The 17,102-nt window shown below is 35.1% G+C and overlaps 2 protein-coding genes across 4 annotated transcripts; one reads left to right on the top strand and one right to left on the bottom strand.

Annotated features, from left to right (window-relative positions):
• The first annotated feature begins 169 nt into the window (after nucleotides 1-169).
• Nucleotides 170-8,908, top strand: ERp44 (Endoplasmic reticulum protein 44). The gene is made up of 5 exons (XM_966089.4): nucleotides 170-348; nucleotides 557-632; nucleotides 681-1,043; nucleotides 5,020-5,409; nucleotides 8,540-8,908. The coding sequence occupies exons 1-5, from the start codon at nucleotides 289-291 to the stop codon at nucleotides 8,869-8,871; spliced, it is 1,221 nt and encodes a 406-aa protein (XP_971182.2). The 5' UTR covers nucleotides 170-288; the 3' UTR covers nucleotides 8,872-8,908.
• A 130-nt stretch (nucleotides 8,909-9,038) lies between these two features.
• LOC103314397 (uncharacterized) lies at nucleotides 9,039-15,104 on the bottom strand. 3 transcript variants are annotated; one of them, XM_064354785.1, is made up of 7 exons: nucleotides 12,207-15,104; nucleotides 12,005-12,144; nucleotides 11,863-11,947; nucleotides 11,717-11,808; nucleotides 11,302-11,413; nucleotides 11,073-11,241; nucleotides 9,039-9,600 (listed from the first exon to the last, which is right to left on the bottom strand). In XM_064354785.1, exon 1 carries the CDS (start codon nucleotides 14,628-14,630, stop codon nucleotides 12,360-12,362), a length of 2,271 nt encoding a protein of 756 aa, XP_064210855.1. In that variant the 5' UTR covers nucleotides 14,631-15,104; the 3' UTR covers nucleotides 9,039-9,600; nucleotides 11,073-11,241; nucleotides 11,302-11,413; nucleotides 11,717-11,808; nucleotides 11,863-11,947; nucleotides 12,005-12,144; nucleotides 12,207-12,359. The 3 variants fall into 3 exon arrangements, with proteins under 3 accessions (XP_064210855.1, XP_064210854.1, XP_064210856.1); XM_064354784.1 differs by having other exon boundaries at nucleotides 12,005-15,104; XM_064354786.1 differs by having other exon boundaries at nucleotides 11,867-11,947; nucleotides 12,005-15,104.
• Nucleotides 15,105-17,102: the final 1,998 nt, after the last annotated feature.

The following is a 17,102-nucleotide window of genomic DNA, read 5'->3' as shown; positions in this document are numbered from 1 at the left end:
ACTTGTTAATAAATTTACTACCAAAATTCTTAGATTAGTGATCATTTTTATGCTCACTCTCAGGGCAATTTAAAATTGGCGAATATATGCTGCATATTTTTTTCTTATGATTGTTTGCAAGAATTAGGACCGACAAACTTTCGCGCAAAGGAACATTATTAGATCTTGTGAGAATTGACACTTGTGCGCTTAACCCTTCAAACTTATATGACGTTTTGAATCATCGAACTGCCTGGCTTTTACGCAAATTTATTGTAAAATTAATACCGTAAACAATTATTTATCAAAATGATTCATAACGTTTGGTCAGTGCAAAGCCCCAGGCTCACATTCTTCATCAGTTTTATGGTAAGTTTGAGTGAAATTATTTCGGTGTTTACCTGCCACGAATCGGAAAGATTATTGTTTTCCTGACACCTTAAGTGTGTTTTTATCAGATGTGCGACAAACACACATAATTGTGACAATATTTTCGCAAAACCGACCGTTTTTATTACTTATTATTTATTAAATGCAACATAACCTTGCTTCCAACAAAACAATTATCCGATTTCAGGTCTTACACATTTGGCATAACCCCACAGATAGTGGAGCCGTCCAGTTAACACAAGATAATCTGGACATGACTCTAGGTATTACCACATTTTTTAAACTAAAAAAAATAACTCGTAAAATTGCAGCTTCAAATGAATTAGTTTTTATCAATTTCTACGCCGAGTGGTGTAGGTTTAGCAATATTTTGATGCCAGTGTTTGACGAAGCCTCTGATAAAATCGCCCAAGAGTTTCCCGAACCTGGCAAAGTTGTTATGGGAAAAGTCGATTGTGATAAAGAAGGATCAGTTGCCACAAGATTTCACATAACTAAATATCCAACCCTTAAAGTTATACGAAATGGACAGCCGGCCAAAAGAGAGTATCGAGGCGAACGTTCGATCGAAGCGTTCACCAATTTCATCAAAAAACAGCTTGAAGACCCTGTTAAAGAATTCAAGGAGTTGAGGGAGCTCAACGAGATTGAATCAAATAAAAGGATTGTTATTGGTATGTAACTATTAATATCTTTATGTTTGTGATAAGTTTATCAACATTTATTTTTAACATGCGTTTTATTGATTTTTCAATCGAAGTGGCTTATGGTTTTGGACTTAGGTTGGCGGTATTGAATATTTTTTTTAAGTTGGACTACTGCTTGAACAAAATTATTATATAGTGTCCCTAATTTTTGAAATATTAAAAATTAAACTGGAAAATAAATGAAAAACTATCAGTACTAGCATTTTGTAGGTTTTTTATATTAAAACGCAATTATTTGAAGTAAAATCCTGTAATTTTTATTTTTTACGAGCGTTTTAGTACATTTTTAAGTTTGCTTGAAAAGCTATTTTGCTCCCTTATTGCCTTGAAAATCATAACTTGGCACTCAATAAGAAGCCAATTTGTGATTTTTATTTTAATTGATTAGTACATTGTTCAGTTTTTGTTTTGTTTAATAATAGGTACAAAACTTCAAAATCTGATTTAATTAGAGGGATTTTTGTGATTTTCAACCAAACAAAATTTTTATGAAATCGCAGGAATGAAGATTGGGAATATTTTTTTTTGATGATTAAACACTTAAACAGTAAGACATTTTTACAAAATTTTATCTGAACTTCAAATCAATTCACATCAATTGATGATTATCAGCCAATAATTTCTTCATTGTTTAATTTTTTTTTGTAAGTTACTATTTGAGTTAATAAACTAATTATTATTTTGTTTTTTGTTTTGGTTATTTGCACTATTATAATTTGTTTTTTTTTGGCTTCCTTCGTTTAGTAGTATATGTATGCTAATTTACAAGTGTTTTATTAATAAAATGGAAAAGAAAGTGTGAAATGTACTTCTTTTTGTTACTTCAGAATGTTTTCTAAAGAAAAATTTCCTAAATTAAAATAATCTGAATAATCACTAAATTGAGTCTCAAACATTTTGTTACATTTTTCAGTTAGAAACGCAGTTATTTAATAAAACTGTTAAAATTAACCCGATGTCTAACAGAAAATTAATTGGAACGTTTTTCTATGTTTTTTTCTACCAATTTGGTATTTTTTATAGTTTCATAGTAATTGTTTATAAAGTTTCAGCGAGATTTTTCGTAAAAAGTTATTTTTTAATTCAAAAACGTGCTTAAACACTCAGAAAAGACAAATAACAATTTAGTTTGGTGGTTGTCGACTTGTTTTTGACGAAATGGTGCTCTAAAACGAGCTAAATTGAGTGAAACAAGTTAAAGTAACATCATTAAATAAAAAAATAAATTGTAGAATGTCTAAAAAATTATTACAGCCTTTTGTAGATTTTTGAGCTTGATACGTATTTTTTTTAGAAAAATAAAAAAAAATAAGCTGAATAATCACTAAATTTGGTCTAAAATTGTGTTATTTTTAGTTTTTACGAGCGTTTTAGTTCATTTTACACCTAAAAAAGCAATTATTTCGTGATTTGCGTTTAAATTAAACCGAAAAATTATAAATTTTTATGGAAAGTTGGGTTCAAAATTAAATTATTTTCCGCATTGTTTGGACCATGTGATCGGCTTATAGCTTTTATAAAAACAAACCGTGAAAGAATAAAACAATCATAATTAAACAAGTAATCTCTGTGATTATCTTCTGTTTTGCAGTTTCTTCCGATTGAAACTAAATTTTTAACTAAATTTCAGTTTCAGTCACAGACACAATTATTTCGCAAAATTCTGACAAAAATAATCCGAAAAAACACAAATTTATGTAAAATGCATATTTTTGATCTAATTGTTACGAGAGATTTTGCTAAATTAAATCGAAAATGCCGAAAGTTGCTCATTTAGAAATAGAATTTTTCGCTAGAAATAAAACCAGGACCAAAATAGGAAAAAAGTGTATAACAGTTTTGTGGCAAGATTTCACTAAAACATTTGAGTAATTAGGTTTATTTTCGCATATTTCGTGAACTTGAGTACGTATTTCAGTATTATTTTTCCATTTTTCAGTTTTAACAGGTTTTTAAGCTAGAAATTATAAAATTATTGGAACGCTTTCAAAAAAGCGTTAATTCATAAGTTTTGCCAAAGAACGTCATTTTATTTCTTCGAACATTTTAGTACGTTTTATGTCACAAAAAATAAAAATCAGGGAATTAGGTTGAAAGTCTTTTTTTATTTTAGCCTTTTTCGAGCGCTTAGGCATTTTCTGAATTAGAAACTGAATTTTCCGAAAGATTTTCCTGGAAGTTCAAAATGACATATTTTTTTTTACAGTTGGCAACGCAATTATTTTCTAAAAATAAACCGGGAACCAAACTCAGTTAAATTAAAATTTAACTATTACTTTTGTCTTTTCGAATGGTGACGCTATTTTTGAGCCGAAATACTTTTTTTTGGAAGATTTAATTTTAATGATTTAAATTTTTCTGACTTTGCGAAAGTATTATCCATAAATGTAACTATTTTGCAAAATTTTGTCACAAATAAATCATTTTGATATTTGACGATTTAGTTAAAATTACCATATAGAAACGCAAAATTGGGAAAAAAACAAACCGAAAAATCGTTAAAATTAAGCAAATTAAATTTGTTGTTTTTGTCATTTTCAAGTGTTTAATAGTATATTATTATACAAATTTTATAAGATGGTTTCTATTGTGGCACCAATAGAGTGAGTGCCACAATAAAGTCTTATACAACCATTTTTTCTACTTTCTATTTTTGTTGTTTATTGTTGTTTAGTTAACTTAGCAAAATCTGTTTAAACCATTTCTGAATTACAGTGTTGACTGATGACACTCAGCCCAGCACTGCCAATACAATTTCTAAAAATTTACTAAAAAGAGTTGCATAAAAGTTCTCTTGAAATGTTTCAATTTTTATATATTATACTTGTGAACAGACTAAAAAACAATCAATTTTTTTTCGCGAAATAAATACGCTGCATAATCACTAAATTTGGTCTTAAACCGAGTTATTTTTACTTTTTACGAGGGTTTTATACATTTTGCAGCTAGAAAAGCAATTGTTTTGTAAAACTGCATCAAAAGTAAACCGAAAGAAGTAGGAAAAAATTTTCCTTTGGAGCGTTTCAGTATTAGTATAATTAGTTCTAAAATGTTGGTGATTTTTTTTTTCGATATTTTGTTAAAACTACTAAACTGGGTTGAACATAACACTATTTTAGATTTTTTATAGCTAGAAAAAAAAAGATTTAGCAAATGTTTTTGGAAAATAGTTCCAAAAACTCAAAATGATCGAGAAAATATTTTCGAAAAGTAAAAAATTTCATTTTCATTTTAACTTCAAACTCACAGATCAAACACGCTGAACACAACATTATGTTTGTTTTCTTAATTTTTTACACTTCACACAGAAAAATCACAAAATTAAGTCAATCACGGTATTTTCTCTTTTTGCAGCGTTTATTATCTTCTTCAGGTAGAATCTCATTTTTTAGCAAATATTAGAGATGACACTAAAAACAAATCGAGGGGTCACCAAATTAGATCAAAACAATTACTTTGAACTTAAAATTTTCTGTTTTTTGCGAGATTTCACTAAACCGGAAAATTAAATTAAATTATTTTTTGTTTTTCGGGTATTTAAACGTGTTTTAGGTAGAAACTAGAAAATTAGTATTTCTTAAATCATTTATCACGTTTTTCCATATAAAAACGTAAGTGTTTTAGTATGTTAACGACACTGATTTTTCGAAGTCGAAAGTAGCCGAAATGAATTATTTTCCTAAGCGTTTAACAAATTTTTTGAGCTTAAAAAACCTATTTTTTACACGAGTATTGGGTCGAAAATCCTCACATAGTTCTAAAATGTCTGCTTTTCAAAACAAATATTGCGTTAAACCTCGACACTGTTTTTCTTGTTTTTTTACCATGTTTTTATTCAGTTAAAAAATTAATTACTTCCTGTAGTTCGATGACTCATTGTTGCTAAGTTATTGTCAAACTCGCATATTAGACGCACGGTATTTGCTAATTTTCTCTTTTCCAGGTTATTTTGACCGTCGAGATCAACCTGAATACAACATATTCAGACGAGTTGCTACAAACGTTAAAGACGATTGCCAATTTTACGCTGGTTTTGGCGAAGCTTCACGCACTATGCACCCAGAAAATCAACCAATAATCGTTTTTCGACCAGATCGAGACCGTTCAAATGATTTAGATGAAACTTACACAGGAAGTTTATCAAATTTCGATGAATTACACATTTGGGTTTCGGAAAAATGTGTGCCTCTAGTGCGTGAAATAACGTTCGAAAATGCTGAAGAGTTGACAGAGGAAGGATTGCCATTTTTAATTCTGTTCCATGCACCTGATGATAAAGAAAGTATTAAGCGATTTACTGAACTTGTACAAACAGATCTCCTGTCAGAGAAACGTGAGTATTTTTTTGTAATGTTTGGTTTAATTTACGTAATTATTTTAAATTAATTTATATTCTATCAAGTCACCAATGGGTTCGTCCCGCAAACTGTATGTTTTATTAATTTTATACTTGATGAAACTTAGAGAAAAGCAACACAATTACTACGAGATCTATGCCGAAAATTTTGCAAAAATGCCTAAAAAATGGATTTTAAGTCATCATGACGTCACAGGCCGAGAACCGCCTACTAGATTTTTGATTGGTTTACTAACATGACCTAAGAAAATAACGCGATCCAAGCGCAAAAACAAGCGCAGATCGAAAGATCATATAACGTTTAGCGTGTTTTTAGTGGTGTGTGTAAGCAATTATGTGATGACAATAAGCAAACACCGCATAAACAACATAAAAATACAAAAATTAACCTAAATCAGTTTATACAATTCTTGAAAACAAGCGCCTAGGCCTTTTTTGATCATTTTTTAATCAGTAGCTTGGCCTATTACGCCACGCGATAAAAAATTGCTTTTTTTGGCCTTAATACTGAAAATCTATTAAAAAAAATAATTTTAAAGAATTTTCCACAAATGCAGTTAAAAAAATGCGGGACGTGCCCATTACTTGGAAAATATACAGAAGTGTTGACGTTCTTAATAAGATGAGTAAAACTTTTTAAATTTTAACGACAAATGTGTGAAAAAATAAAAATTTAAAATTTGCGCCGCTCTTTGTCCCATATTTTTTGAAACGCTGCGAATACGGTGAAAGTTGCACAGAAGAAAATTGTACAGCATAATATTTTCTTTAAATAAGTCTGGAAGACCATATTTCTATCTTCAACCATTTAGACCCCAAAGTCGTTTAAGTGAGTGCCATGAGTATGTGTCAGATAGTGAAGAGGGATAGTACCTAAAAATTTGGCATAAACATACTAAAAAAAATCATACCCTTCGCGGATCTGATCGAATTTGTGTTCGTCCACTAGTACGGTACATTATATTTCTTCATTCCAAAATAAAACTTTTATGAAATAATTGATACATTTTTTTAGTATCGCTGACTTTAATCAACTTGTCCGACTGTAAAGTAAGATGTTTATTTACTTAATATTATGTATCCTATTCTACAAAGTTATTGTATTCAAAATAATCACCTTTGATTAAGTCAGCAAATAAGTGCACGAATTTCACGTTGCTCATTTAAACAAAGTTTGGCTACATAATTTTAAAACCTAAATCGAAAATCTTAATTTTTGTCAAAAGGTTATGTAATAACGTATCTACTTCAGCCGCTTTTTGTAGCACCTTATTGCAAAGTTGGAGTCAGTTTTCTTATATTTAAAGGGTGAGTCTTGTACGCATAAACTCTGGGGGGATTGATGGCATATATCACATGAGTGATGAAAAAAAATCTAGTAAACGTTTTTTAGTTTTAGTTTAGAGTAAAAATGTCAAATAGCCTATTATAATATCAAGATTATCATTATATTGACAATGCTCGGTGTACTAGGAATACTGAATTACTTAATTTGCCATTCGATAGTGACAAGGAAAAATCAGTTATGAATATGATGTCGGTTATGATCAAAAATTAGTTAAATGCAAAATAACTAAAAAGAACAATTTTTCTTTGTGGGGATGAAAATTAAAACAGTCGGGGAAAAAATCCAAAAATCAAAACCTTAATTTTTTTTGGTTTGTTTTGAAAAAAAACGTAATTTTTTTCAAATTATCGATTTACGTATTCGGAATTAATATTAGTGAGCTTGCTTGAAAACAGTAACCATAAATGGCGGGAATTGTTTAATCGGATATTTAGAGCTTTGTACGGATTGTGGAGATTCGCAATAATTATTTCCTTGTCTTTACGGATTCCTTTATGTAAGGAACGAATGGTGATAAATTAGAGATGAAGAGAACAACACGAATAACGAATGATTGTTTGTTCACTTATTTTTTTGTAAAATTATGAAAAAGACATTGGAAAGCCTTCCTTTTGGAACAATTTATGCTTAACTACATCAATCTTAATCACAGTTTTGTCAATTTACTGATGTAATAACATGATTTTTCAGATGAAAAATTTTAATTTTTAATTTTAATTTTTTATTACGCAATTGTTCTAATAACACTTTGTAATCAAAAATCAATATCTTCTACGCTTTTTATCCACTTTCAGTTTTCAACAAAAAGCATTTTATAATCACAAAAAACCGCATAACCAAAGGCAATGCTAGTATTTACCACCACATACTTTTAAACTGACTTTCTCTAATGTAAGAAATTAACAATATACAACCAAAATTGCTAAACAATTCATTAAATGTGGAGTTACGAAAATTTTGTTACTGCTTTTGACAATACGAAATGTCGTCACCAGAGGGCGTCTCTACAAAGTTGTAGAGAATTAAAAAGTGTCGAATTTCATCCATTTTCCTCGCTATTTTACAGCCGTTGTAAGTAAGAAAAAAATTGGTTTTCTTTGAACTTCATTTCCTTTCAACTGTGTGTATTAAAGAAAAAATGAAATACTTTTAAGCTCTGTAGTGGACTCTTAGTAATAAAGTTGTATTTTTTTAACTTGAAATGGTCAATCGTTAACCGATTTACACGAAACCGAGTTGAATACAACATTTTACTCTGAGAATTTGGCTCAGCTTAAAATTCATTTAAGCCTGTTAAATATAACAACTGCCTTATACAGGAGAAAATTTAAAATTTTGACAATTTCGCTGAATAAGATTAATTTTCCAGGGTTAAAATGAAACGAATCCGGTGTTTGATCGGCTTTGAAGCCTAAACGATTGAAAATAGAGATGTCGCAGACCTTTTTTGTAGAAAATTTAATTTTTCCCAACATTTTTCTTGTATTTGTAATTGTATTCACAGAATTTTGATAAATATAGGGCGTTGCTTAAATTGGTAAAAGTTTGAAATTTTTTTAAATATACTTTACGATGCCATTTTTGATTTTTGTGCTAACCGTTATTTAAACACAGTTGTTTTTTCATTTCATTGCTCTGAAAACTTAGACGTGACCTAGTGACATTAACGGAAGTATTGAAGACTGAGATGTTTTGTTTGCACGTCGTTTTGTTTCCTAACCTTTAGTAATCCCAAGTTTAATTTTGGTAATTTTTCAGAGTCTATCAACTTCCTGACTGCGGACGGTAAAAAATTTGCGCACCCGTTGCATCACCTCGGAAAGGGCGAAAAAGACTTGCCACTTATTGCAATTGATAGTTTTAGACATATGTATCTGTTTCCGAACTATAAGGATATGGAAATCCCTGGGAAACTGAAACAGTTTATTCAAGATCTCTATTCAGGCAAATTGCATCGAGAGTTTCATTACGGTCCTGATTCGGATGAACTTAGTTCGTCGCAGAAAGCGCCAACAACCCCACCTGAAAGTACTTTCAAAAAGTTAGCACCATCAAAGAATCGATATACTCTACTTAAAGATGAATTGTAATTTATTTTCTTCTGTAAATAAACATTTTTGAAACGTAGATCTTCCGTTATTGTCTTGAAATTCTTTACTACCAAGATAGTTTTCTAATGATTATATAACTTGTAAGCAATAAAACACCGATGTAAAAAGTAGGTAATGAATGTTAAAACTTTTCGTGCTTTGTGTACTGTTTATTTTTACTGTTTTTCCTAGATACGAATAATTTTATGTTGGATTTTTTGCGTATGCAGGTCATTTTTTATAGCAATTTTTTGCTGAATTTTTTTGTTGTTGAAATATTTGTAACTTTAACCACTTTTTGTGATCGGTTAAAAAATTGTTTTGTTTTTAAGGACCAAGAGCTGAGGAAAAAAAGTTGTACTACTGAGGTCTTTATTCAGTTTCATTTACAATTTGAAAATTACAAATAGGTAAATAATAATAAATTTATTTTCATGTCGGTTGTTACATCTTGATACAGAATAAGCGACTAAAGAAAAGAAAATAAGCAATTTAACGTTTACCTACTTGTAACAAATATAATCTGCAATTTACTTATTATTATTACAAGAATAAAACTAAAGAAGTTATAAACAAATAAACTAAAAATCTCTATAAAACTTTTACCTCCCGATATTAAATGCTTAAAAAATTTGCAGTTTTTTGTGTTTATTTAAATGTAGCTCCTAAACTCCCGACTAGAAAGTTGGCATAATGGGCTCCATTCTGATGATATTAGAGTTGGTACACCTGCAAATGCAAAAAAAGAATCTATTGTAATTTGCAATGTATACCTAACTTCCTAAGATTATAACGTACAATTAAAGTTTTTTCTTCACGACACCGAAAATTTTGTTTGATTTTCTAGAACTATCTTCAAACATGTGGCAATTGGCATTGTCCTGACAACACGATTTCTAAATTTTCAGCCAAGTAGTCTTCAATTTATTGTTACTCTCTAGCGTTATTTTTAAAAAGAAACTTAACGAATATTTAATTGTTTATTAATTTTGAGGGTTATTTCCACTGTAATTTTAATAACCTGTAAGGCTTTATTTTATGTTTTTGTTTCATTTTTTATTATTTTCACTATACAAGCGTGTTACCAAAATTAGCTACAAAAACCTACTTTTCTAGGATCCTTGGTTTTTAAGTAATATTTTTAAAGCGTGTTTTCATCATAATTTTGATACAGCTAATAGGACAGACTGATCCAGAAATACTGCATCTGTTGGCAACAGATTTGAGAGTATTTGTGCTCGTAATTTGCAACATTGAAATCGAATTCGGTTTTTCTTGACAATTATTTGACGTACAACCCCACAAGAATGTTAAATTGTTGTTAACTGGAAGCGTACTCGACTGGTATCCTTAAAAATTTAAGTCCAGTGTTGCCAACAAACTCAGTATTTGTGGACCATTTGTACATTAATAGCTCGATAAATAGTACATTGTGATGCGAGTTTTATAAGTCGCATTTTATCGCACAAATAGATTTAGGGCACGGACGAGCGCAGCCATAATAGAGTAAGTTCAACAAAATGCCTTATAAACGAGATATCATACAGTATTATATCTACTTCGCACTTTTTGTACAAAAAAAAAATAATTTTGAAATTTAGAGAATTTTGTGGCAGTTGACAGCATTTGCGCGCAGGCCGCGAAATGAAATTAATAATTTGGATCGTCATTACCATATCGTACAAATGTATTCTGAAAGTGTCCAAGATGTTTTGCAAAGTACCCCTTAACAAATACGGGCTTTTGTGGCAAATACGTGGAATTTGAAAACTGGCCGAAGGATAATGAAATCTTAAATTACTTACTTGCACTGACTTTTAAAGTTATCGAAAGGTGTTCGAAAGGGCTATATATCAGGGATGGTACAAAATCCTCTAAAAGTTCGTGTTTGCTTAATTTGATTAAATTATGCACTTGAAACAGGTGCCAATTGACACAGACAGTTCTTTGAGATAATTGTCAAAAAACTAGGTTGTCAACATCATCCAACTAAATACCCTGGTTTTTAGTGTAATTATTATAGCACTCCGTTGGATTTCCTACTTCAGTACGAAACCGAAGTAGAAAAAACCCATTAATTGTTTTTTTAATTTTCGAAATCGGGTCATAATTTTAAAATTGTAATTATTGTTAATTATTATATTTTAAATTGTTTTAAAAAGAATTATCCCGTGTAATCAAATAAGAAATATGTTACTTACAGATCTTTTATCTTGATGAACAAGTTCTGTGCTTTTCTGTGTTGTTTGAGATACCACGTTGATTGTCGCATTCATATGAAGCAATGCTAGGCCAGCGTAGGTTTAAACGGAGTCATTAATAATTAATTAATAACTTTAATGCTTCGCGGGAAGAAATTCACTTTGCTCCCTTGATATGTAAATACCGATTTTTTATAATATTGCGTAATAAGAAATACATTACTCATACCGATCTTTCATCTCAGTTATGAATGATGAACAGGTTCTTTGCTCTTCATGTATAGTTGGCGTGTTGGCGATATCACCTTGACTGACGTATCTATGTGAAGTACACCTAAAAACTAAAAACAAAATGTAACAATTTGTAAACAAATTGAGTTCTTATACAAAGTAATTTTAATGCATAAGCGGGATTGTTTTAAATTTAAACTTGATTTCAAGAATTTACAAATATGGCATTTGTAAAATAAGTAATTTTGATCACTCGTCGTTTAAAAATCCACTCGTGAAATAAAGCGTTCGATTTACACTCAAACGAATCAAATAATTAATTATTAATTTCTCCAGAGAATCCCAAATACCCTCGAAGTAACTATGCATCACAAAACACACAACATTACAATAAATAAGCTATAGCTACTTACCTTGACGACCCAGCAATAATTTGTAGACAGTCAATCTGCAGAATGCTCAGAAGTAACACGCTGAGTATTCCATGTTCTTGGTAAGGAACTACCTAGAAAATAAATAATTATTTAACATAAAAAATTCCAGAACTTGTTTTACTTACATACAGAACGAAGAAAGCTTCAAAAAATTAAATTCAAAGGAAGTAATCTCAAAGTATCCTGCAGCTTAAATATCCACACAAGACCCTACACACATTATCGCAATAATTGAAAATGTTTAGTTTAGGAAATTCAAAAACTTACCGTTCTGTGCTCAGAGGTGCATTTTAACAGAGAGCATCTTTACTACGAATCTAGAAATACCAGTACGGTGTAGTGTAATGGATAGTATAGGGAATAGGAAACAATACAATTTCTTATGATGTGTACGATGCCTTCTGCTTCTAATTTCCATTTTATTTATTATTTATTTATGTTATTTTTTAGCCGTATTTGCTAAACTCACTATGAGATTTACGTACGAAACCTCTTTTTGTCATTGTGGCCACTTACTCTACCACCACACACTACAGCTATTCTCTAATTCCACTCCCCCAGCTTGACGAAATGTACAATACATCCCTCCAAGTCGACCCCCCCCCTCCTCTTACTTATATATTTAATCTGATTCACTTGAAGAAACCGAGTCTTCACTCAGTTCCTCATGCTCTATCTGTGCCATCGCTATTTTGCGAGTCACACACTCCTGTCTTCCCGCCCTGTGTCCTGCGACATTACACACCGGACAGAACTCCGGTCTTTTGCATTTCTTGGTCGAATGACCTTCCAGTCCACACCTGCGGCAACTATAAGATCTGTTCACACCTTGGCAAGTCTTACGCGTATGGCCATATTCCCAACACTTGGAACAGAAACCATCGTACGGCGGTTGCTCCACCGCTCTTAAATAGATGACATGTTGGCTCATTTTCGAGCGAAGGATCTCCGAAATGTACGAACCTTGCCCTTTCTCAATCTGCATTAAGAGTTTCCTTCTGTGAACTTTCTTTATTTCGGTGATGACGGATTCAAAGTCTTTCAAGTGTTCACGCACTTCAAGTAACAACGATCTGTGTGTAACATTCCTCCCATGACCAGTGATAAAGATGGTATCATGATTCGGTTTGTCTTTCTTAGGATGCCAAATGTCAACTTCTTCGCCAGAGGGGGGAGTGCAAAAAGTGACTTCCACCTCCTCGTCTCGGAAGATATATTCAAGCATCTTCCTATGATAATCGAGTTTGAACATTTGGTCGCAAGCCACAGCAATTTTAGCGATTCCCGCTCTTCTAACTTCCTCTTTCAGGTCCAGTAGAGAATTAAATGTTCTTTGTAATTTACCGACTGCCCCTTTCAGTGCGTTTGCTACTACCACAAACACGTAGCTGTCCTCATGTGGGAAAAACACTTTGCTTTGCCTCAAGTACTTAACTCCAAACTCCATTACCTTGCCGCATTCACGCATTTCCACTCTCAATTCTGGATAACGCTCGTATAACGAGCGTAACAAAGCTCCTTCCTCCTTTTGAAGTCGCGATATGATTATGGCCTTGGCTACGTCTGCAGGCATGTCAAACGGACTCACAGCGAGCGTTTTAACTTTCTCGTACTCAACGGTATCGCTCCACTCACCCCTGACCAACTTCCTAAAATCAAGAAAGGATCGTCCTTCTGTCTGAATCGTTTTAGTATTTTCCGTACATTCGGAGGCTTTCTGCGCCTTCTTTTGGGTGTTTCCACATCTTGGTGTCCTCGCCCTGTGTTTGTTTTGGTTGCACACTGGACAGAAGTAGTGATTTGTGCACTCTTTCCTGGAATGGCCTTCCTCGCCACACCACTGGCACAAGTGTCTTCTATCGACACCGTTGCATTCCGTGCCCAAATGACCCAACTCCCAACATTTGTAACAGAAAACGTCTTGCTTCTTTTTGGGACGTCGGAATTGTGTATTAGGACCCTTCCATGTGATCCAATAAGGGCCCATTTTAGAGACGAGGATCTCCTTTACGATCCTTCCTAGCCCTTTCTCGACTTGGAACAAGAATTTGCCTGAATTTATCCACGTTACAGAAGTGATACTGCAAGTGTCCTTCAAGTGTTCACGTACTTCACGCAACGTGGAATCGTAAGTAATCATCGGTGCGCGGCCACTTATCATCACAGTATCCATTTTACGGTCCTCTTTTCGCTCCTTAGTGGAAGTGGGGACACAAAAAGTGACTTCTATCTCCTCACCTCTGAAGATGTACTCGAGCATCTTCCTGTGGTATTCAGGTCTGTGTCTAAGATCGCAAGCCACAGCGATTTGTTTGACTGGCAATAGCTTTACTCTGTTTTTGAGCTCGACTAGAGAGTGGTATGTTTTTTCCAGTGATCCATTTGCCACTTCTAGCTCATCACCGACTATCACAAACATATACGTGTCGTTTGGCGGTTGGGGACTTTCGTTTGGTTCCGTCAACGTTACTCTTTGCTTTATCGATACGACTTCAAACTTTAAGCGGTTCTCACTTTCGCACATAACCTCTCTCAAAACCGGATTAAATCGAAGTAAAAACGAGCGCAGCAATCCCCTTTCGTCATTTTTGTCCCTAGATATGATAATAGCCGGAGATACCTCTTCTAACATATCAAGCGGACTAATTGCCGTCATTTTAACTTTCACGTAATGGACCTCCGTCCATTCACGTTCGGCCAATTTGGTAAATTCGGCAAAGGACCTCTCTTCTCCTATGGTTATTCCCGTCGTTTGTGTCATGGCATCAACCATTTTCGTTGTAATATCTTCAAAATTCATTTTTATTCCCACGAGATGGGACGATAGTGTGGGGTCCACCCCAGGGTGACGCCCCTTCCTGGGGCAAGGCTCGGAGCGTCGGAGTTCGCCCATTTCTCCGGCGGCGTTTCATCGCTCGTGACTGGAGCCCCCCAGCCATGTCAGTCGCAACCGACTGACACAACCCAACAGATTGGTGCCAGAAACTGCAAAACCGACCAGTGGATTAGGGATTTTTTATAGAGGTTGTCATCCTCGTAGGACGGCCGGTTAAGGCAAGCCCCCCGGTCACAAATCCTCGCAAACGTACCCCGATGCGCGAATCGGGGTTGTTGGATGCGCAGGTTGTGATTACGGTATTAAGCGAAGGAGGTGCGCTACACTCCTTCGTAGCATCGGATAACCTCGGGTTCGCCAATGCCCGTCACCAGCCACGCGAGTGGCTGGGTCCTGAGGTGATTTAGTTTTGGAGATTTACAACACTGCCGTATAACAATAATTTTAACAGACTGCGGTTTTATTGATAAGGAAAAGTTAGTTCACTTGACGATTAGCCAGCTATCATTCATGGATGTGCGCAAGGGGTATTCCCGGTTGGTCTCCGAGGCTGGATCACAGTCAAGGAATGAAGAAGATGCAAGCCAGTAGGCAGAGACTTGAAGAGCTAAAGGAGACACTGAACCGTTTCCAGTGGAAGCGCCAGTCGAACAGATCCCGGAAGAAGGTAGGGCAAAGAGCCAATTTAATCTGCTTGCAGAGAAAATACAGGATGCGCTGATGCAAACAAGGAAGCATGTGGGCACCCAAAAAGAGCTGTCCCCAGAGGGGTGGTCAGAGTGGGCGTCAAGTAGGGACGTGGTCGAAACCTACGAGGATGCCAGAGTGATCATGGGGAAAAGGTGGGCTATGACAAGTTTTCGGGTTGGGCTAGAGAGCTTCAATCCTCTAGCCAGCTCAAGGGGAGGAGACACGGTTGTACCGACTGGACCACAATCGGCAGAAAAGCAGCCATTGGCTCAGATGCTGAAGGCCAGGTTCATCAATCTGGCTGAAGGGTTGGATAACCCCGGAGTGGCACTCGACGTAGACTTGGGGGAGCCAGGTAAAGACCCCACAAAGCGTAAACAATACGTCTTCAAGGTCAAGGCAGAGGAGAAGGGCGAGTCCATGGAAGCATGGTACTACGCCCTGGAAAAGTTAAGAGAAAAGGTGCTTCACCTTGGACGAACGAAACTCGAGGTGATGCTGTCTCAGGGAGGGGAAATGATAAGTTTTAGGACATCATCTTTGGAAGGACCCGGGTTGGTGTCACTTTGTGTGTCCCTCTTGGCTGGAAAACCGGCTTCTCTACTTCTCTACAGAGAGCAGCTCAAAAAGACCAGCAGTGGTGGTGTAAAAAACGAAAGGAACAAGGTTCGCAGAAATGCTGAAGGTGGTCAAGGAGACCCTTGACAAGGAACAGGTCAAAGCCGAAGTTGCGTCGGCTACCGAGACCAGTAGGGGTGACCTAAAAAATTAGGGCATTACGTATCTCAAGTATTGCCGTAGCATGTGATTTATCATGCAGGGGTGAGTATCAAAAACAAATGCTTGAATATGTTTTTAGGGGGGGAGGAGGTGGAGGTCACCTTTTGTGTACCTACCACCAAGAAAGAGGTATAGAAAGGACAGACCAACAAGCTGCCTATGGCACAGAAAAAACCTCGAGAGGTTAAAAAGACGGATGCCATTATTGTACGTGGCGGTCCAGTAGATTACGAGTCTACTCTAAAGGAGGTTCATGTACATTTGAAAGAGGTAGAGTGCAACATCAGTGCCGTGAAGAAAACTAGGGAGGGTAAACTCCTACTGCTTGTCGACAAGCAGGGAGAACATGGAAACAGAATTAAGGAAATTCTGAGTTTGAAAATGAAACTGCCAGGGAGTGCAAGAATGATTGCAAGGACGCCGGCATGCGAAATGTCGCGGAAGAAACCGGCGGGAAAGGAAGATGAGAAACCTCCGTAATGGCTACGTTCCTCCAAATTAACATGAACAGGAGTGCGGGAGCCCATGATGCAGCCATGGCTTTCTGCAAGAGAACGAGGAAAGACATCATTTTGATGAGCGAGCCGAATCGCAAAAGGGTAGGGGGTAATGCGTGGTACACTGACGATAAATGCGACGTGGCCATTGCGGTGGTAAACAGAAGAATGCGGATCCTTGGAAAAGGTAAGGGTCCAGGGTATGAATGGATCGACTTGGAGGAGTGTATCATCTGTAGCTGTTACATCTCTCCAGATGTCGAAGCACGAGATATTGAGGACATGCTCTTGGAGCTGACTCAATTGTCAGGAAGTCACAACGAGAAACCGTTAGTGATATGTGGCGATTTCAATGCGAAATCGCCGGAATGGGGGAGGATTCTCAGAATCCTGCAGGGCGTATGATGTCAGAATGGGTGCTATCCATGGACATGGTAGTTCACAATGATGGGGAAACACTCACGTTAGTGAGGAGACAAGGTTGCTCGTACATTGACCTCACATTGAGCTCGAGCAATGTAGCGAGGCGGATAAAGAGATCATTCGAGATCGAATCAGACAA

Source organism: Tribolium castaneum, chromosome 2, assembly GCF_031307605.1.
Source record: "Tribolium castaneum strain GA2 chromosome 2, icTriCast1.1, whole genome shotgun sequence".
Lineage (NCBI taxonomy): Eukaryota > Metazoa > Arthropoda > Insecta > Coleoptera > Tenebrionidae > Tribolium > Tribolium castaneum.
The sequence above is the reverse complement of the archived record's forward strand: the minus strand, read 5'-3'. Positions and strand labels throughout refer to the sequence as shown.

Excerpts from the sequence above, each read along its gene's own strand:
- ERp44 (XM_966089.4), top strand. The coding sequence starts at position 289 with ATGATTCATAACGTTTGGTCAGTGCAAAGCCCCAGGCTCACATTCTTC. Across the intron at positions 349-556 it reads CATTCTTCATCAGTTTTATG|GTCTTACACATTTGGCATAA; the intron begins GTAAGTTTGAGT and ends ATCCGATTTCAG. Across the intron at positions 1,044-5,019 it reads AAATAAAAGGATTGTTATTG|GTTATTTTGACCGTCGAGAT; the intron begins GTATGTAACTAT and ends TCTCTTTTCCAG.
- LOC103314397 (XM_064354784.1), bottom strand. The coding sequence starts at position 14,630 with ATGGGCGAACTCCGACGCTCCGAGCCTTGCCCCAGGAAGGGGCGTCAC.